General features: G+C 43.6%; 1 protein-coding gene across 5 annotated transcripts in view; it reads left to right on the top strand.

Moving 5' to 3' along the window:
- The first annotated feature begins 2,235 nt into the window (after positions 1-2,235).
- The window catches only part of EEF2K (eukaryotic elongation factor 2 kinase), a 31,587-nt gene continuing 12,482 nt past the window's right edge, over positions 2,236-21,340 (top strand). The window contains exons 1-8 of one of the 5 annotated variants that reach the window (XM_065644594.1): positions 2,236-2,318; positions 8,623-8,947; positions 10,753-10,803; positions 12,587-12,687; positions 14,243-14,303; positions 15,182-15,219; positions 17,929-18,100; positions 19,883-20,032. In XM_065644594.1, the coding sequence (XP_065500666.1) occupies positions 8,702-8,947; positions 10,753-10,803; positions 12,587-12,687; positions 14,243-14,303; positions 15,182-15,219; positions 17,929-18,100; positions 19,883-20,032 (819 nt within the window). In that variant the 5' untranslated portion in view covers positions 2,236-2,318; positions 8,623-8,701. Of the gene's footprint in view, positions 2,319-3,141; positions 5,374-8,360; positions 8,500-8,622; positions 8,948-10,752; positions 10,804-12,586; positions 12,688-14,242; positions 14,304-15,181; positions 15,220-17,928; positions 18,101-19,882; positions 20,033-21,340 lie in introns of those variants that run through there. The other 4 variants (XM_065644597.1, XM_065644596.1, XM_065644595.1 and 1 more) reach the window with 4 other exon arrangements.

Below are 21,340 nucleotides of genomic sequence, written 5' to 3'. Positions count from 1 at the left end.
AATGTAATTTTTAATATTTTCAAACAAAAAGTAAATGTGACTCAAACTCCTTAAGTGTTAAGGATGTAATAGGTAACATCTCAATAGAAAAGTAAAACTAGAAGATGCAGCATATCTGGGGTAATATCTAATTTATTTAGCATTTTAGTATTTTATCTTTAGCATTTTATTAAACCCTTTTTCATCATCACTGATTGTTCTTTTAAAAAATGTTGCAGAGAAGAGAAACCCCAGACTTAAACCTGAAAATAAGTACATCCTTGCATCAGGGTACCAGAGCTGGCTTATTTAAAAGGATGAGAAATGTGTACCTTGAGATGGTGTGACCTAACTATGTTCCTAACATAGCAGAACACGCTCCATCAGGATATACAGCACAGTACTGCTGTGTGCTACTGCATCCCTTTTAGTCCAAAACGATGCTGTGTATTTGCATGAGTTTAAAGCCAGTTACTCTCGTGACTCGTGCAGCGTGCTCATGAATCACATCGGTAATAGCATTCCACCGTTATCTAGTAGCCTACGATAGCAGATGGAGGTTTTCTTAACCATTATCAGCACATTTTCATGCAGTGGGAACCAGACATCTGGCTTCCACCAGGCCTTCACAATTAATTTGACGAGTCTGTCTTCTTCCCAGAGGCATCCCACTGGCAGTCCTGCCAGGTGCTGCTCTCCCCAGGGTGCTCAGCTGGGCCACCCACGGAGTGGGAAATGGGGAGACAAACATTGTGGTGCTAATGGGGCAAAAGCACTCAGTTCTCAATAGTTATTAACATTTATGCCAGTGATTTGCAGCTGGGAGATTAATAGGACCTCAGAGGTTTTGTGCACAATCCACAAACATTGTAAATGTGTTTAATTTGAGCTTAAACTGCAGGAATTTGAGGCTACCCAGAAGCATGCCTGTAGGAAGCAGCATTAAACAGGGGCTCGGTCAAGTCTCTGTTTTACATTCTCAAACAAGGGCTGCACCCTCAGCATAGCGCTGGAAATTGCTGCCAAAATTACAGGTACCCTCAAATTTGCAGGCAACATTCCTGCACACACGTGCTGTTCCCTCCAGTCCCCAAGGTAAAGTTACAGTTTAATTTATGTAAGTAACGGTGGTGTTAAGTGGGTGTTCTGGCAGAGAGTCAGAGCATCTGTTCCATGGGTTTTTAATTAAATATTAGTAACCTTCCTCCCGAAGATTATTTCAGCGCTAGTCTTGCAGCAGTGTTTCTCTGTAGTCCCTCCCTATTTGGAGAGAGTGGGGATTGTGCATCCTTCTGTTTGTGATGCCGCAAGAGACTGTCACAAAGGACATACTGACATCTTCTATCTTGGTTTTGTAACCTTTACTTACAGTAAAAAGCACTAATGAGGTTTATTTACATGAATACAAGATTCAACGACAGTAAAAGGGGCAGATTCTTTGCAGGCTGCCAAGTAATACAATTAAGCCAGAACCTACTTACATTAATTGCCATGTAACCCATGAAAGGATAAGGAGTTTTGTTTACATTTTCCACAAATTCTAGCTTGAGGAAAAGCTTAAAACATGGACATTTTCAACCCAGAAAGCCCGTGCTTTAGGAAGAAAGCAAATAGGGGTGATTTGAGGAAATCTGAAGCCTTTGAAACTTGAAACCTGGTGCACATTTCTGCCATTTCTCATGGGGAAATAGAGTGCTGTGCAATTTAATTTAGCTGAAAAGGCTAACCTGAAGTGCATGGAGCTCCCACAGGTCCCATGGTTATTGCCTTTGTCTGCTCCCTGCCTTCCCCCAGGGCTGGGGCCCTTGGGGGGCTGCTGTGGGGTGCAGCACCTCTCCGGGGACACCCACGTTCTGGCTCCAAACCTAAAGGAAGCAGAAATGGAACTCGGATGCCCGTCCTGTGAGCAGCGCTCAGGAGACCTGGCTTCATGCAGGATTCCAGCACAGCTGCTATCCCTTCTGCTCCCTTTCGCCCGGGATTCCCTCATCTCTAACACCTAATCGGGAAGGGCGGGGAGTGGTGTCTCCTCAAATTTTCAACGTTTTCCTCACAGGAATAAAGTGTCTGGGAGGACACCCCCCCACACCCCGGGGTGTTGCGGGCCGCCCGCGCAGCCTCTGAGGGGAGCGCGAGGCGCCGCCCGCGCGCGCGGTAGGCGGGAAGGGGCGAGGGCGGTGCGCGGCGGCAGCGCGGAGGTGATGGGCGGCCCCGCCGCGCGCCGCCCCTCAGCAGGGCGGCTGCGCGCCCGCCTGCCCTGGCCCGGGCGGCGGCGGAGGCACCGGTAGCGGGGTCGGGCTGCACCGGCCGGGGCCGCGCGTCTGGGCTGCGCTAACCCGGTAGGTGCCTTCGCCGTGCGGGAGTTGACACCGGCGCGGGGGCGGGGGGGGAGTCGGGGTCGCGAAAGCTGTGGCCAAGCTGCTCGCTGGGCGAAGTGCGGAATGGGCGTTTTTAGTGACAGAAAAATGTGGAGAACTTGGCGGTTGGAGTCTCTAAAAGGCCGGCGGCCAAGCCGCGGGCTTCTGCTGGGACCTAAAAATAACCTGGTATTTTTGTACTGGGCAACGCTCCTGCACTTACGCCTGAAGATAATAGTTTCATCCATATATGTTTTCAGGACTGCAATTTATTTCGGGCACGCCCAGTTTAAAAGTCCCGAAATCCCGTTTCTCAGCGTGGAACGGCCCGGGAGCCGCCCGGCCCTGCAGCCGGGGCAGCCGGCGGGGCAGCCGGGAGCCGCCCGGCCCTGCAGCCGGGGCAGCCGGCGGGGCAGCCGGGGGCCGCCCGGCCCTGCAGCCGGGGCAGCCGGCGGGGCAGCCGGGGGCCGCCCGGCCCTGCAGCCGGGGCAGCCGGCGGGGCAGCCGGGAGCCGCCCGGCCCTGCAGCCGGGGCAGCCGGCGGGGCAGCCGGGAGCCGCCCGGCCCTGCAGCCGGGGCAGCCGGCGGGGCAGCCGGGAGCCGCCCGGCCCTGCAGCCGGGGCAGCCGGCGGGGCAGCCGGGAGCCGCCCGGCCCTGCAGCCGGGGCAGCCGGCGGGGCAGCCGGGAGCCGCCCGGCCCTGCAGCCGGGGCAGCCGGCGGGGCAGCCGAGAGCCGCCCGGCCCTGCAGCGCGGGCAGCCGGCCGGGCAGAGGGGCTGCTCGTGTTTGGATAGCTTTTCAAATGCCTCAATATGCACAAAGCATGGGGTTGATTAACAACATGGAGTACTGGGCAAATGCTTGCAAAAAGTCAGTGATGGTTAATCGTTCAGCGTATTTAAAGCCTGTTGAAATAACGGAGCTATTAATGGCAATGGAAGGACATTCTGAAGTTATCTTGAAAGTTCCTTTTCTGCCCTTTTATACCCTCATGTTTTGGCTACTGCCGATGTATTTGTTTGTGTGTTTGGCAGAAGGGTGGACTTGGCTGAGAAGGGTCGTTCCTGTGCTCTCCTGCTTGCAACTCGAAATGCCATTTGCATGTTTGAAGCTGCAGCGTGTTACTTTGCACAGGGTTTTGAGTCTCAAATGCTTCGTACTCTGAGATGGCGCAGACTAACTCTGATTCGCTTCATGAATTTTGCATCGTTGCTCTGTAACACTCTCTGGCTAATGCAATGTATTATCTGTCTCAGCTGTGCTTGCAGACTAACCGGATGCGATTTGTGCCACGGTGTTCGCACTAGTGACCTACTGGAAGTGACCTGAAGTAAAAGCTTCTCATTAGCTCTCTACTTGGTAGGACCAGGTTTGTCAAAGGTAGCCAATGAGCTGTGACACTTCTAGTTGTTTGGTTTTTTGGTGTTTGGTTTTTTGTTTTTTGTTTTTTGGTTTTTTTAATCCTGTTTGTTATCAGAGCTGTTACCTTGACTCGCTAAACCTGTTTCTTTGCCAATGTGTGGTGCAAATGAGAGTAGATGTTTGCTTCACAGGCTCGGTTGGGTGTTTGGAAAGCGCTGTAGTTCTGTGAGGTGCTGCAGAATGTTAACATAGCAGTGAGGTTGTTCTGGGCTATGTTATGTAGCTTTGTGTTTGTAGTTCATAAAGATGATAACATTATGTTGTAAGGTGCGCAGCCTGTGTAGTTGCTTAGGTTGAATTTCAAATCTGTGTTTTGAAAGAAGGTTGATCGGAAACAAGTGATTTTTCTTTTAAAAGAAAAGTATGTTAGTTACTGTTACAGGTATCCTGCCAGATGGCTTTAGCTGATGTGGTATTACACCAAAAGGGATTTAGTATTATACCAAGGAGAGGGGGGTTATTCTTGCTTTAACGCTTCTCTACAAGAGAAGGTGGGACTTCCCCTGTTCTAGGGCAATTTCTGTTCCCGTGTCCTATGCTGAAGTGGTGCAGAGGGCTGTGTCTGAGCTGGAACAGCCACTAAGAAGTAGCTGGAGTTGCTCCATTTGTTCTTTCTTTTGCTGACTAGAGTAGAGCATTCCTGTTGCTCAGCTCTTTGGGATGAATGAGGGCAGGCTTCAATGCTGAGGCAGCTGTGGGGTCTTGCTTAAGAGTCCTGGCAAACCAGGAGCGTTCTGTAACAACAGACACCCTACAAGAAACAAGTCACGTTCTGCCAGCACTGTGATGTGAGTTTTCCCTTCTGTTTATCTGTGTTTGCACATGCACAGTGCTTGGCAACACAGTGGATTGGTTGTCCTTGCAACTCAGCTGCCCCTCCTGGTGGTGTGGCTGTTCGATATAAAAGCAAGAGAAAGAAAAATGCTTCAGACAGGCATTGGAAAAGCCTCCCACAAAAAAGAGTCTTGAGCAGATTTAATAACTGGTTGTATTTTAGATTATCTTAATTTTTAATCAAAATGTTGATTTAAAAAAGGAATAAATTTTCAAAGTAGATTGGAGTAAGTTTAAATTACAGGTTGTGTGTGATAATGCAGGCTTGTAGGCTGGGTTCTGTGCAGCCTGACCTCTTTACTGCTTAGCCCTAGGGAAGCTTCTGTAATGGATATTAAAGACTAAATAATGAAAACGTAGCAGCACTAGAAGCAGGGGTTCATAGATGCCATGATGCAAAAGCACAAAATTCAAGCCTTGGGATGAAGCTCAGGCTTTTTTGTAGGGCTTTTGATCAAATAAACTGTGAGGTTTAAAAATGTGTTTTGTGGAGTTTAAAGTTTGGTTATTGAATTCTGTTTTAAAGACCAAGTTATGTGATGATGGTTTTTAGTAATTACACTTCCAAAGTAAACACCACAAGTCCTTTACAAGAAGTATGGTTCCAAGAAAAACTGACAAGAGTTTTATAAACACCATTAGCTTTAAATACGAACTGATTTGTGTGATGTTCCATTTACACAGCAAGTCACAGAAATTGTTAATATTTGCCATCACTGCTGCATAAACCGGCATTCCTGTTGCTGCTGCTTCTCAGACCATCTCAAACCTGACGGATCTGCAGGTGTGTATTTGACTGCAGTAGTAGAAATGGGTGCAGGACAGCAGCTGTCGTTAATGAGGCTAGTCCAGTGCTACAGTATGTCCTGGAGTTAGTCTCTTACTTGAAGCATCATTTTACATCTGCTGTCAGTGTGTGCTTATGAGCATTAGAGGTTAACATTCTCAAATACTTGTCAGACTCTAGTAAGATGATCGCTGTAAAATGATAGTGGCAACTGAGGATACCTTCCCCTTCCAGTTATGCACAACTGCCTCTTCCCAGAAATGACAGCTCTCACATAGTCTTTGCTAGAAGAGCAGATAACATGAATGATCCAAAGCTGCTACAGTGCACAGATGAGTCTGCTCCGACCTCCTTCAGCAGTGGTTTGCTGTAGCTGATGCTGCCTGATGGCAGGTGGGGTTCTGGTGTTACCTGTGTTGCTAGCTGAGCTGTGGGAGTGCTGCCTCTGTTAGAAAGGCAGTAACTAACATGTTTCTGACAGAGGCAGCATTCCCACAGCTCAGCCAGCAAGAGCTTGACTGGAGAACATCGCATGGCCACTGGTGGTATCCACTCCTTGAGACCAGACCAGAGTCAGTCTGAAGTAAAGCCCCAAGAGACAGGTGGTGAGGATGTCAGAGCCTCAACGCAACTGTGCTGCTCTACAGACCTGCCTCCAGTTCACCACAGTACTTGTGCTGTGTTGATGCCCACCAGGTTCTTGCCCAGGTGCTGGATTCTCCTGGTGGGTTTTACTGAGTCAGGTTGTTCTTTACTGTCAGCTTGGTTGTGATCAAATTTGCTGATTGACCTCAGCATTGAATAAAAATGCAAAAGGAAACAGTGGAGTGGCCTGAGAAGCTCCAAGCAGGGTACAGTCATAGGGGGATCATTTGTATGTTGTTGTACTCTCAATAGAAGAAGCAATTAACAACAAGTTTGTGGCAGAAAGGTCATTTCACTTCAGTCTGTTTATTCTCTCTAGTGTGGTCTGAGCTTTTCATGTGATTGGGTATTACAGAAAGTCATTAAAGTTGATAAAGATAGGTGCTAGAGACTTCAGGAAATGACTCTGAAACCTAGAGTCAGTGCAGTTAATGAGAACAGAGTTTTAGAAAATGTGAACTATCAGCAATTAGAAAAATGTAAATAGGGATGGACTATTGTTCTGGGAAGGTTTCTTTGCTCTTTGAAGCAGCTGATATTAGATTCATCATGAACCTGCACCACTCTGGCTGTCCATACCTTCCTCGCTAGCTATAAACCTCCGTAGACATGTATTTAATCATGTGAGTGGGCTCAGCAGAAAAAGGACAAGAGTTCAGAGGAAAAAAAGTAGCTCTAAGTGCAAGAGTATCCCTGAAATAGCCTGGAAGGGAGCCTGAGCTAGAGAGAAGCACAGTGAAGCAAAGGCACCGCACTGAACAAGAGGCAGAGAAGCTGGCAGGTGATACCAGTTTTCTACTCAGGCATGTGTCCCTAGCTGCCTTCTGCTTGGCGTCATAAGTCATAGGTGGTAGACTAAAATGAGTCCTTGCACAGAAGGTGCGATGCTACTGTACTCCAAGGGTGTCATGGCCACCTGTCCCCTTGTGTTTCAGAGGCCTCCTTGCTGAATCTGTGTTTTGGGTTGGAAAGGGGAGACACTGTTGGTCCAGAGACTGGCAAACTCTACTCTCTGAAAAGTCAGTGGTGGTGTCCTGCTGCCGGTGGCTCTGGACTGTGAAATGTAGCAGAATGGAAACTGTTTGCAACTGTGTGGCTGCTAATGTGTGAAAGACACAATACTTGGCTTCTGTAGCTTGGGACTGTAGGAGTTTATTTCTGTTTGAGTTCTGCTGAATCATCACAAACTGTTGCTTGGGTGGAGGCTGCTGGGCACATTCCTGTTGTAAAATCTCCACGGGTAGAACCCAAGCTTCAGGAAAAATACTTCCATGATTCACCTTTTTTTATAACACGTCTGTTGCAGCAGTTGTGCTGTGGTGGGTCTGTGTTATGCCTCACTCAAACTGGTGTCACTGATTTGGAAAAACTACGGTAAGACAAGACACTTTGCAGAGCCGCAGTTTCGATACACGTATGGAAGTCCTTGTATTGTTTACTCTAATATTCTTTAATGTGTCAGAATGCCTTAGGGAAATACTTACCTTCTGGACTTGGAAATAATTGATCAGATTTTAATACTGCCTCACTGTTGCTTTCACTTTCCATTTGCTTAGTTTACTTTGGAGCTAGGACCCAGGAGAAGCCAAACCCTACCTACTCTGTTCTCTTAGGATCCAGGAGGCAACTAAAAACTCAACCAGTGAAAAAATCAAGCTTTCTAACATCTTTGGAAAAGAACTATTAATAAGGGAGAATATTTTTTTTCCTTTTGCTCTGTGCTTAAAGTGAACACAGCTCAGAGACTTGATGCTGTTGAGCAGACCGCCATATCTGCTGTCTTTGGAGTTGAAAGAGGATAGTTTAGGTCACACAAGATTGATCCAAAGTGAAATCCCTTCACAAAGTGTGAAAAACAGAAGAGTTGAGGTAGCCCTTACACATACCCTCCTCTTGTCTCTCTAGTCTGCTAGTGAGCACACTTGGGCAGCAGCAGTGGAATGGCAGGCCTCCTTTCTTGGCCTCTTTTGTACTTTATGCTTCTGAGGACACCCTGGGTAGCCTGGGCAACGTGCTTTGCGCTTGCAGCAGCATGCTTTGCACTGTGAACTGTTGGCTGTATGTGAGCTAAAAGCCAAAGTAAGTCTCAGCAGTTGTAGGACAATTTTCTGTCTTGTCCAAGTAGTACTCTCTAGCTCATTTGGCTATTAATTTTTTTTTACGTGAAATCCTTGAGACTTGTCGTGAAAAAAATTGAAAATCTGACTGTGGTGTTTGGGGTAAAACTCCCTGGAGCTTCTAACATCAGTGTTGTGAAACTCAGCATTTCAGATAAGGAAGAATAAAAACATTCAGAGGAGAAGATAGAAACATTAACAAATGTCAGCCATAGGCAGCAGGTGGTGTTTGCAGTCCCTCAGACTTTATAGTATTATGCTATACGTGGTTATTTTATTTTCTCAATCTTGTAGCAGTGTCAAAACTGAGTGCCTTCTGGAAATGCAGATCTAGCACGGAGGTGTTCAGAACCACCTGTAGGTACTTGGGGATCATTTTTATAGAGCCATATGCAAATGATTTTTTTTCTGCCAATGTGCTGACATTGGTTTCATGCGTCATTTGTTCTTTTAATAACAAGCCTTTTTTTTCTCTCCCACCTAGCTTCTTCCCTCCATTTGCATGTGCACTGGAATAGTGGCTGTTCCAATCATTGCAGGAGTTAAACTGGCCTCCCGCAAACATGGCAGACGAGGACCTTATTTTTCGTATGGAAGGAATTGATAATGCTAGATCGACTACAGCTAACTCTGGAAATTATCTTGCTGCTGATAGTGATGATGAAGACAATTATTTTATCTGTCCAATAACTGATGACCCTGTTTCTAACAAGTCTGCCAGTATAAAAGATGACAATTATTATAGCAGCTTAGCAAAAACTGAACAGTATGGTTCAAGCTCTTCTCCTAGGAACTCTTTTAGCTTTAAGGTAAGTATTGGCTCCAGCCTTCACTAAGGTTTTGGTTTTACTTAGTTGGCATGAGAGATTCTCTAACTGCTTCATCTCTTGTAACTAACATTTTTCAATTTAAAAATACATCTGTTTTTCCAGACCTGCAGTTTCCCATTAAGCCAATAGTCCGACACTGCCATTGAACTGCGTACTGTCACTTTCAGTTCAGTGGGAGATCTTCATCTACAAAGGCAGCAGATTCCAGGCAAACAATTCACTGCCATTAGGATCAAACCATTAAAAAAGCAATACATTGATCAGGAGATTTAAAAGATGATACTTGTTGTAAGCTAAGTTGGGGCCTGGCAGAAGATATTTTATTATGGATTTGCCAAGCAGAATTAACAATCCATAATATTTTTATTTGGACAAATAAAATAGCAAATGATAAAATTGTAATGATAGGTTTTCAGATTATAGTTCCTCCTTAGGGAGCTTTGAACATGTTTATTCTTGTGCTTGGACATGAAGTGTCACACTGGCAGTAATTCCTGATGGTGTACTTGAGTAGTATCTGACCTTTTTCAAATGAGCAGCAATCACAGCATCGCGGAGGGGTCAAAGGGGCCATAATTGGTGCTTCCTTGGCAGTGCGTCCTGTTCCACCAGACTCCCTTTGCACACATCAGGCCAGGCAACGGAGACAAACCCACAGGCCATGGCGCTTCAAGAACACAAGTGACACTTGCTCTTTAGATTAGACATTCCGAGTATGCACCAGTTATGGTAAACTGGCATGTCTCTTAGATTTTGTCTAGACCAAGATTTAATATGTTTTATTAACACATTTATTGTGACAAATATTAACATATTTATTTAGTAGATACTCTAAATCTTGGTTATGCCTAATGCATGCTTTATTTCTGGAGAGATACCAGGTGTTTTATTTCAGTCAGGTAACATATTAAGCAACATGTTAAAAGTGAAACTGTCTTGTTTGCAGTAAGATTTTTACCAAGGCTAGTTAACAGAAATGTTACAAAGTACATATTCCTAAGGAAGGTGAACAGTAAAAGTTTAGTATAGACAAGGGGACAGATGGTAGTATATGCTATTGCTAAGCAAGTTAAGACCTGATAGGTAGCTTAGTTTTCATTTGTACATTTTAGCACATATTAAACACTTGCCTCTGGGTTTGCAGCGTGAGTTCTGAGTCATGCGGCCTGAGATAAAACTGATAAGGACTTAAGAAGTTGCAATTATTTCCCCTTTCCTAAGCTATCATGTTGCTTCTGCAGAATATATGTGCCTGTGCTTTGGGCTTCACAATGCCTTGTTTGGCAGTTTAGCTCCTATCACAGATAAAATGCATTGGCTCGAGATGTGGAGCAAGCAAGTCTCCATCTGCTGCTTAAGTTGCAGAGATGGTGACTTCTGACACAGAGTGAATTGGGCAGCCAAGGCTGGTAACATCTTAAACCACCACGGCCTTGACTGATCTGAGTCTACCTCGCGGACCACAAAGCTAATGGTGGTGTGGCCCATTGATAATGCAATGCAGAGACAGAAGAATTCCTATTAGTTATCTGTGTTCAAACAGGACTCAGCAATGTTTAATTAGCTAGTTAATAGGCAAGACCCTTTTAACACATATCTTCCAATAACAAAAATTGCAATACGTTTGTTCACATTCTAAGAATGAACATAAATTATGAATATAAATTGAAGAGTGGCTTTTAAGTGGACTTTTTTTTTAATTAACAAAGAGAGCAGAGACTCTTTGTCAATCGTTTGTCTTATCACATGTTTTCCTACTTTTATGTTTCTCATGCATCCTTTAGAATGACACACAGCATCGTTCTAAGCACGGCTCTGTGGTTGACCATAGTCGGGTAGGTTAAAAAGAAAATGTGAACACCATATGTAGTATATGCATTAAGATTTTTTTTCCCCCTTATGGCCTTTTTTTGTTCATTATTTTATTGTCTGGGAGAACTGCTTGTCTCAGCCCATAAAAATCATTAAGTCAAAACTAAAAAAGCTATCTCTTAAATGAAACAATACCCATCTTTTGTTCTCTACCCTGAAATATCCTTTCTCCTAAAGCGTGTATCTGTAGTTGTTTCTTCACAGTATTTCCTACTGTGGACAATAATAGAATGAATGCAGGCCATCTACTTAGTCTGTATGGCAGCTGTATGCTTGCAGCAGGAGAAAAATTGCGCTGTTAACACCATTTCCATGAAGTCCAACTTCTGTTTGTTTGAGGATTAGAATACAGTTTTTGTACAAAGCACCTCACAAGATTAAGCACAAATAATTAATTTGTTTAAATCACTACCTAGCATGGACACAGATAATCTTTTGGAGAGGGACCCTACTCACGAATGATTTGAACAGATAATTGACCAAGCAATTCTTGTTTCTGTCTCCCTATTTCTTTCTCATATACTCAAGTATGGAAGTTCCCAGTTCCATATTAAATGTGTGTCATCACATGATCTGCAGCAACTTCATTTTGATATGAAACATGCAGGAAATCTTTTTCAGCATGTCTTTTAAACTTGTTTTATTTATTGTAGTATTGTGTTCATTTTGTGGTTTTATTGTCAGAAAGGGGGGCATTTAAATTATTTGCAAGGCATGCAGATTTACAGCTGAAATAAAACCAAACATGAATAATTTCAAAGCTCTGCTGCTTCAAAAACTTCCTCGATGTCATTACTGACATCAATTTATACTGCATTTTTTTAAAAAGTTATGACCGAGATGTAAATTCCAAAGGAAAAAAACCCCAAACAAATAAAACTATTTTAAAAGTTACTGTTTCTGCATCCTTGAAATTCAGTCAGAGGGGCAGTAACAAAATCTCAGAGCTCAGTGTTTGTTTACTGTCAGGAGTGCAGAGTGGCCGTTTCTCCTGCTCACCTTGCAGGCAGCCTTTGGCACATCACAGGATTGTATCTCCAACTATCTTGGAACAGTGCAATGTAAAAAGAGGGAGATCAAAATATTAAAAAAGCATCCAAATTGGCTGGTAGAGGAGGACTCTATATTTCACAAAACTCCTTTGATTTTGATTTTTTTTTTTTTTTTAACTGTTGACTTGGTGGAGATTGAAATAGCTACTTGTCTGGAATTGTTGTAATAATCCATTTTTACAACATGCTAATTTCTTCTTATGCTGAGTGCAATTTGGAGGCCTTGGGGTTTACAAAACTTTTTTTCTTCCTTCATATTGCTCTATCACTAATGGTCTTTTTTATGCTTATGTTGCCAGCATATGCCATTAGTTACAAAACATTAAAAATCAAACATAAAAGTGAATTAATATAATCTAGGTGTGACTTGTTACTGTTTGCAGCACTTGTTAGAGATATTTGCAAATTACAACAGGTTTTGCAAATGATATTTGATATACACTAAACCAGATTCTGTTCTCAGTAACTTTATGGTGTTGCAAATTGAACTGAAACCTGTTGCTTTATATTTCTGAACTGTGTTTCATTGTACTTGAAGCTATAAAATGTCAGAGTGGTCCTCTGTACCATTTGGTCCCTGCTCTGAAGGGTGGGTGCTTTGGGGGCTTGGGAATTTGCCCATTTTTGTAGCATTTTGCTGTTGTCGTGAGCTGCAGCTGACTATGAATAACCTGCTGGTTTGTAATTTCTTCAGGAAACCTGGAAACATGCAATTCAGAAAGCTAAGCACATGCCTGATCCATGGGCAGAATTTCATCTTGAGGACATTGAGACAGAACAAGCCACTCGTTACAGGTCTGTGGGTCTTTCTGCTTTTATTGCTGATGTTAAACAAAATGTGCTTGTTTATGCAAGGGCTGTGTTTGTGTAGTGCAGAACATGTGTATTTACATGGCCGAAGAACTTTTGATAATGCCCAGAGTGAGTGTGTCTTAACTGAATCTCCCAGGAATATGTAAATATTGCACATCATCGGAAAATAAACCTTTCAGCAAACCAGTGTCACAGTCTTTCTCTCACCTAAGTAGTGTCTGTGAGTTTCACCACACAGATAGGAAGCAAGGCTGAAAAGTATTTTTCTAGTTGATTTATTAATGGTGTAAACTTAATCTAATAAGGAAATGAATCCCAATAAAGAGGCAGCATACTTAATTTAAATAGTTTAGAAAAAAAAGCAACATAACACTCTGTGCCTTTCCCAAAATAGCAGTTTCGCTGTTCCATGCAGTATTGCTGCACGTGGCTGGAATTTAAATCCTTATAAAGCCCAGAACAGCTCAGCATGGTGTATGTGCTGAAACTGAGTTTGGCCCTTAATTTTTTCTCTGTGCTTTAGTACAGGCTTTGCCAAGACATTTACCCTACTGACACAGGTTTCTGGGTGGAAGGGGTAGGAGTTAGAGGCCAGTTAATTACCACTTAGCATCAGTGTTTGGAGAGGCCTCCCAATCACGTAACACTGCAGTGCACTTCTTCCCCATAGACTGCATCTGTCTCTGGTCAGCCACGCAGTCCTGAAATAGTTTGCATATTTTAAAATACAAATAAGTTATGATATTGGTTTAGAGCTACCTGAATACCCTATTAAAAAGAGATGGGTTTGATGTTCCTCTTTCCTCCTGTTTTGTCTGCTGCAAACTGTGGTGATAGAGAATATATAAAGGGATATCTGAGTGTTTGCTTGCGTGAAGTACTCAGTGCAGGTGGGGGCAACTGGGCTGGGAACAATCATGTGTTGGTGACTCAGCCACCGTGGTTCTCAATTTGGCTTTTACTGTGTTGGGAGTTAAGGGGGTGGGGTGAAACCACAGTGGTACTCTTTGTGTTATCATAGGATTGTGCAGAGACTTGCTCCTCATGTGGTGCAGTGTTGGGCAGTTCTTGGCCCCGCTGCTTTTCACAGCCACACCTGATGCTGCGTTCTGCTCATGTCATCCACAACCCTGCGGCAGATTCCCAGCCAGAACCAGGTTTATGCAAGCTCAGGGTTGTGGGGGACAACCTCTCCAGTGTGTAGCACTTGGTAATATTCTTTCTGCCCCAAAGTACTGCCTGGGCATCACAGAGGAGATGTAATGCCAAAGCAGATAAAGCCTAATTTGTACTGTTGCAAAAGTTTAGCTTGGGTAGTGGAACCTGTTCATTGTCAATACGATTCAGTGTCATTTCAAAGAGCCATACATCCTGAAGTAAGGAGGGCAGGAATGTGATAGGAAGACTTGAAGTTTTTGTGTTGGAGTGGCAGCAGCACTTTTTAGCAGTCAGCTAGAGAAAAGGAAGGATAGGTGCTGGAGATGGGAGGATTTGGGTTCCCTCTGCATTTTTCTAAGAGGCATGTCTGATTTTGCAGGTACAATGCAGTTACTGGGGACTGGGTTGAAGATGAAGTCCTCATCAAGATGGCTTCACAAGTAAGATCACACCATCCTTCATGTTTATTAGCAGCCAAATTTGTCATTTCCTTCCTGTTACTAAATGGTGGCAGCAAGATGTTTTTCTCATATAGAAATTTTGAAGTCTCAGCGTCATTCTTTTCTCCTACCTCTCTTTTTCCTTGGCACATCAATTATATTTTGGTGTCCCAACAGCCTTTTCTCCCCAGAGTAGAGTAGAACACAGAGTCAGCCCTTTTCCATTGACAACATGAGGCATTTGTTCCGTTCCCAATGATCTCCCTCCCATTTCAGACCTCCCATTTCCTGCTGGCCTCATCTCCCTGCCGGGCAATAGTCCTGCTATTTTGCATGCTTCCAAATGATTTCTGCACTTAGGATGAAAACAGACTGAATTTTCAGTGTGTGTGAGTAGAAGCTACTGTTGCTTCCCAGTTAAATCGTGGGGTTGGTGGTGTGTTGGAGTTACCTTGCTGTGTGCTACTGACATAGTATCTATTGTCTGAGGAGGTGATGCTTTGTTTGGCACATCCTGCACAGAAGCCTCAATGCAGTGAGCATGAGATCTGTGAAGCCAGCTTCTCTAGTCAGTGACAGCGGAGCTGTCTCCAAACTGGAGAGAGAATTTAAATAGCTTCTTTAAAAAGACGTGTGATGTCTGCACTGTGGGATACTGAGGGGGAGCTTATTCCTAATGTCTCTTCCTCAGATTCCTATTTACACTGCCAGTGGGTTTTCACTTTTCTTTGATGAGACAGATACTATATTGAGCCTGTTTGAGAACTGCTTCTGCGGGATATAAAGGGGGAAGACATACTTGTGTCTCTGTGTCTCCTGCTGGTTAGGAGTTTTGTGGAAATGGCAATGCTGGGTTTTTGTTTTTTCTTTTTCCCTAGCCTTTTGGCCGTGGAGCAATGCGAGAGTGCTTCAGAACGTAAGTATCTGCTGGCTTTATCTTTTTTGGCCTCCACGCAGTATTTTCTTCTGTGTTGACTCAAATTTTGCTTAGGTGTGGTGGAACTTGTGTAAAGTGTGGCTCCCCATTAGCTCCCTGCAGTGCCTGTCTAAAAGACATACCTGAGGGATTTATTCCTGTTTGTGTGACTTCAGCCACAGCACAGGGAGTGGGGTGCAGAAAGCAGAACATTCTCTTAAGGGAAGCACAAGTAAGTGTAATGCCTGGCTTTGGAAAGTCAAGCCACTGCCCGTACTGGAACTGCAATGGGATGGATAAAGTGCAGTCATGTCTAGTTCCAGCAAGTATGATCAGCCTATCAATTAGCAATTCATAGATTTATGCTATTTCCACCATCTCTTGGAGGCAAAATACTCATAGAAGTACAGAAGCAACTACTTTATTCCTGTATCCCTAATGTGCTAAAATATCTTCGAATTTGATGTGAGGCCGTAGGTGTGTGCAGTCTGAAGGCCAACTTACGACCCATAGTTAGGCAGAGGAAAGGGGAAAGAATAGTTGGATGGTGCAATCTCAACTTGGAAGCCTCCCTCGGTAGAGAAGGTTTTCCACCCAGAGTTTACTTTGGATCACGTGTACTACAATAATCCTGTTCTGAGTAAGGCAGAGCTTGAATATTAACAGTTACTCTTTCTGAAAGGGTAAAGTTTGGGGGCAGATGGAGGAGGAACTTCTCTTTCTGCAGAGAGTGTTAGCAAATAACAGTTGCAGGCATCAGCATCTAACTATAGATCAGTTTGTACTAGAAGAGTACTCCACCCTTGCTGGGCTCTGGAAATGAATGTTTCCTGGAAAATGTACATGTGTGTGTTTAAGGCTGCTCCTGGGTCTTTCCAACTACAGAATCCAGCAAACTGCATTTCGTGTCTGGGTTAACTTCTGGAAAGAAAGAAACTTCTGAATGACAAAACATGATATTTTGAACTTGAGGAAAAAGGGGGAAAAATAACCCCTCAGTCCTCCAGTTTGGCATTGTTTCAATATCAGTTCATGCTCGTGGCTCTGATCTTATGAAGTCAGATAGAGACAGCAGTGAACGAAGCATAGGAAGTAACAAATCTCAGCCTGCTGACATTGCTGCTGATGTTGCTTTTAGCTCTTGTTTCTGAATGACCAGATTCCCCTTTACAAAATATCATGAGTAGTGTCATAAACAGAAATATATATTTGCAGCTTTGCCTTAACCTCTTGTACAAAGAAAAGAAAAGTTGGCTTCCTGCTCCTGGATTTTCCATAACTCTCAGTGGTGCACTGATATTTCCCATCTGGAGCTCTCTCTTCTGGGATTTTGAAACTCTGCAAGTCTTTAGTTGTTACAGTGACAGCATTAGCTGCACTTGGCTCAACGAACTTTAGGGAATGTTGGCTTTGGAAGAGCACGTGAGCTGCCTTGTTTTATGGAGAGAAATTTGTTTCTTCAGAGAACTGGAAAGGTTTCAAATCCTGGCCAAAATTCTTATCACACTTCATTGTTCCTTCTTTCCAAGGCCTATGTTATAGCAACTGTCTGCCTGTCCCTGCAGGAGGACAGACAATTGGGAGTTGCTTTGCCTTTAAAGCATTCCTGTACTTCTACCTCTGCACCAAAGTCTTGGGAGGGAGAGAGGAAAGAAAGGAGAGGGATGGCTGAGGCTGGATGCTGCTACTTGTTTCTCAAAAAGTACAATTTGCCATGTCACAAAGAAAGTCTCAGAGAACCGTTGTTTGTTACTGAGCAGAATGTGAGAACTGCTCGGCAGCCAGCTATGCCTTAATCTAGATACTCCTCCTCCCCCTTCAGACTGGCTTGTCGTTGTGGGGGTCTCCACAGTAGAGGGGTTTTATACCTTTTTGCCATCTTCTCTGTTGAATTAAGTTCTTAGGAGAGCTAAAGGGAGGATGAGTGCTTTTTCCCTTGAGTCCTGTATAAATGGATGAGGTTGCTCTGGGAAAGAAGACGGTCTGGTTTGAAATTCTGGATAACAATGGGAACTTTTCCCCATTTGACTTGAATGTTGGCATCTTCTGCAACCACTGGGTAACTGCCTAATCCGTTTGTTGACAGCCAGCAGATTCTCTGTTGTTAAAGTCATAAAGTCCTTTTTTTTTTTTCCTTTTTCCCTGCTCTTGAGAAACCTGTGGATTCAAGATTTGCACATCAAAAAAAGTTAAAAGCTACGTCATAAAAACTGTCACAAGCAGTTTTCCTTCTTATGTCATGGGGGATACTAAGTACTCACCCCTGTGTGTTGAGAAGGCAGCAGTTCGCTCTCATCATAGGAGAGGATTTTCTCCTCTCAGATCATGTTTGAAAGGCCACTCCCTGTTAATTTCTGCAGAAAATAATTGTTGGCATTAGGACAGGGTGTTGAGGTGGCACCAGCCCTTTGTACTCCGGGTTTGAGGGAAGTGGGGAGGGAAAAGAAATGAGTAAGTGAGGAAGTTCAGGGTAGAACTAGCTGCAGTCACATCAGACAGGCACTTTGGCATGTCCCAGCCATTTGTATGGAATGTCGCTTTTTCCCTTGTCCCCTACCTGTGTTTCACTTTTCAGCTAGAAATGTCTGGTAAATAACTGAGGGTAACGTTGATCTCAGGGCCTGGCTCTGTCTGTGCAGGCAAAGAAGCGGGGAAGATTGAATTAAAGTTCTTGGTTTTCTGTTCACCAATGATCAATTTGTCTTTCAGGAAAAAGCTGTCCAACTTCTTACACACACAGAACTGGAAAGGTGCCTATAACTATGTTGCCAAGCAATACATAGAGAGTGTGGGCAGGGATGTGTATTTTGAGGATGTCCGACTTCAGATGGAAGCAAAACTCTGGGGAGAAGAGTACAACCGGCACAAGCCACCAAAACAGGTACATTCAAAGATCTTGCTAAGCAAAAATGTGGTCTTGCTCTCCTATTAGATTAGTTTTCAGATTAATTTAGAGAGAATTACTTGTTCACATTCCATTAAATTACTTAGATTCTTCTGCCCTACTGTGTTTTTCCATTAAGTGGTAGCTGATTTTTAATGAAGTAAATGCAGAAATTGCTTTGTTTCCAGAATTAGAGGTTATGTGTTTGTGAATGTCTTGAGTCTTCTCAGCTGTTGACTGAAGACTGAAATAAAACAGTGTTTGTATTGCTCTTTTTGATATTTGCCCAGCTGCTTTTGAGAAAACCAGAGATGTCACAGAATTTGTTGCCAGCAGCAGTCTCAGCAAACACTTAACTGTTAGTACTCCAGGAAGGTAGAGGCTTAAATCTTGCAAACCTTTCTAGACATGTAACTAGCATTGCTTATTAAGAAGACCTGGAAACCTGAATAACTTTACAAAGCTATTCAAATATAGATTTCTGAGGAATGGTCAAGAATTTTCCAAAAAAATGAAGATACAGTAGTTTTGTTTCCTTTAGGTGTCTCAGTGACAATACTAGCACATTGCGTTTAGTGCAGAGTGTTAAGATGTATGAAACTCCCAGGTGGATGGAGTATCAGACTGGACTCAGGGTATCAAGAGAAGTTCCCGTTCTCTGTGATAGGGATGTGTATCAGCACACACAGGAAGAGGTTGTTGTACTGCTTTGCTGGCTATATTTCTGGTTTGGGGGTCCGTGCTAAACATTTGTACAGCAAACATAGCTTTGTCCTTTTCCACGCTGGCAAGTTGGATAGCCGCTGGTCAAAGCTGGCTGTTGCATCCTGGACAAAAAACACCTTCAGCAGCAGTTAGCTTTTTAAAAGACAAGAAATTAAAGTGCAGGGATGAAGGACTGCAACTGTCATGCGCTCCCAGCCAGTAGCTCCTCGTTGTTGTGTGTGTCCATGGTATGTATCAGTGAAACCGTCAGGTCCCTTTAATCCATAGCTGGTACTGAATGCCTGAGCATAACTGACTTCAAATGGGTGGAAGAGGCGTCTTGTAGGAAGAGTGGTGTTGAGGCACTGTGATATCCTGGTTCCTGCTCTTGGCTGTACCACAGACTGTGTGTGACATGTGACAAGATACTGGGGTCAAGAAGTGTGCCTCCATGTGAGGACCATAACAATGTAATAGCCAAAATGAGTGCTTTTGAATAGGTGCACTATGTGCATTGCCTCTCATGTGAGGGTAAGTTAATAACTAACCTGTCTCACAGAGAGGAATCTAGAAATCTAGACGTTTTAAATGCCATGTGGGGGGAATGATATAAGCAAAGTGAGAGTTGTGGTAGTTTCTCCTGGGACAGAGGAGGGAGGTGAGGCAGGATACAGAAATCTCTGAGTGGTAGAAGTCTTCAGTCCTTCTCTGAAGAGGCATTTCTTCCATTTGTGGAGTAGTTACTGTAAGTTTTGTGTTATGGTGTAGACTCTTTGCAGTGTACTCTTAAGGTACACACAAAAATGAAATAGGAAGCCAACACTTACTATGAATTTTTCAGAGGGATTTGTTGCATAAGTGAGCTGTTTTGAAGTGACTGCTTTTAATTTATGGAATACCTCCAATAACCTAAGAAGCATGTGACTCTTCCCCTGTTCCCTTGTTAAACAGACAGATCTTTGCAGTTGTTCAGCCTCTTTCATTGGGAAAGTTTTCACAGCTGGCAGATTCACACACACTTTGATCTGAAGATGGTATTCTGTTAGTCACTGTTTATCTTCTTTCCCTCCCCAGGTGGATATAGTGCAGACCTGTATTATTGAAATGAAGAACAGACCTGGAAAGCCTCTCTTTCATCTGGAACATTACATTGAGGGCAAATACATCAAATACAACTCAAATTCTGGATTTGTGCGAGACGACAACATTCGTCTTACTCCGCAAGTGAGGCTTTGTTTAATGCTTTCCATAGAGTCTGCTGCAGGGAATTTCTTGGCTCTATCCAGAGGTCTTTCATTACTGCCAAGAAAGGAAACTGCAGGCTTTCCAGTACAATGCCAAATTTATTTCTCTTTTTGCGGTATGTCTGCCCCTTATTTGGGGCCCGCTCTTTCAAGCGCTGAGTACTTCTTTATTGCATTTTGGTGTCTGATATTAGTTGAGTTGAACATGGCTATTACATTTTGGAAACCTTAAGCCTTTTGACTAATTATAATTGCAGGCATTGATATATTTCAAACTCTCTTCAAATTAAAGCGAGGAGAGAGACCTCTCATGTACTATGAACTAAATAGTCTTCTGGTGCCTCATGTAATATACAAAGGGCAGATACCCAACCCATGTAACTAAACATCTAGTCCATTTGCATATAAGAATCTGGTTTTTTCAGCCACGACCTCTGAACAGCTGAATCTGAGATTGTGTGTAGAAATACAAGTACAGATTTCGAGCGATTCTTTGATCTCATAAAAGAACTTCAAAATACTGGCAAAAAATGCAAACAGGTCAGCATAGCAACGGAGTGTTTTACTGGGGCTTGAAGGTTTTGTTCTTTTCACTTTTTAAGGTATTTGTCGTGATGCTTAATGTAAGTAGAGGGTTTATGTTCTGGGCTGTCTTTTGTATGCTGAATCCGTGCTATGCTTTCACAGATTGGGAACAAAATGTTCTGTGAGATTTGCTGCAGTTAAAATGTTTGTCTGTCGCCACCAGTCACCTCCCCCAGGCCTGGCAGTGCTTTTTTGGAGGCCTTCCCAGAAGATTCCTAATGTCTCAGCTTTATGCCAAAGAGAAGAGCTTTTTATACCTGATTCTTGAAATGCTGCATTTAAAGAGTTCCAATGTGCGTTTCATTATCTGATACGCAATATAGAGCCAGATCAGCCATTCAGGGGAACCTCCCAGAGGGTGTCGTAGGGGAAGGAGAATTTGTGGGGATAGTCACTTTTTTTTTTTCTTTTCAAAATGTGGCACAGCTTTGGCTGTTAGCAGAAGGAAATAGTGTCCCAGGGCTGCAGAGCTCACAGTTCCACAGTTGTTCCCTCTGCCAGGCAGCTCTCCACTTCTTAAGGTGAAGGCTGTAGTGGGAAACAGAATCTCCAGTACATGAAGGAGGAATAAAACAATCTCCTTTCCCCTGCACGTTCCCACTGCTGCTTTTCACCATACGTCTTTTAGCTTGTTTCTGAGTGAGGACAGGTTGGAGAAGCAATCCGCTACATCCTTTTAGTCTCTCATTCCTTTCATCATGGT

Source organism: Caloenas nicobarica, chromosome 14, assembly GCF_036013445.1.
Source record: "Caloenas nicobarica isolate bCalNic1 chromosome 14, bCalNic1.hap1, whole genome shotgun sequence".
Lineage (NCBI taxonomy): Eukaryota > Metazoa > Chordata > Aves > Columbiformes > Columbidae > Caloenas > Caloenas nicobarica.
This window is presented reverse-complemented; position numbering and strand designations above follow the sequence as displayed.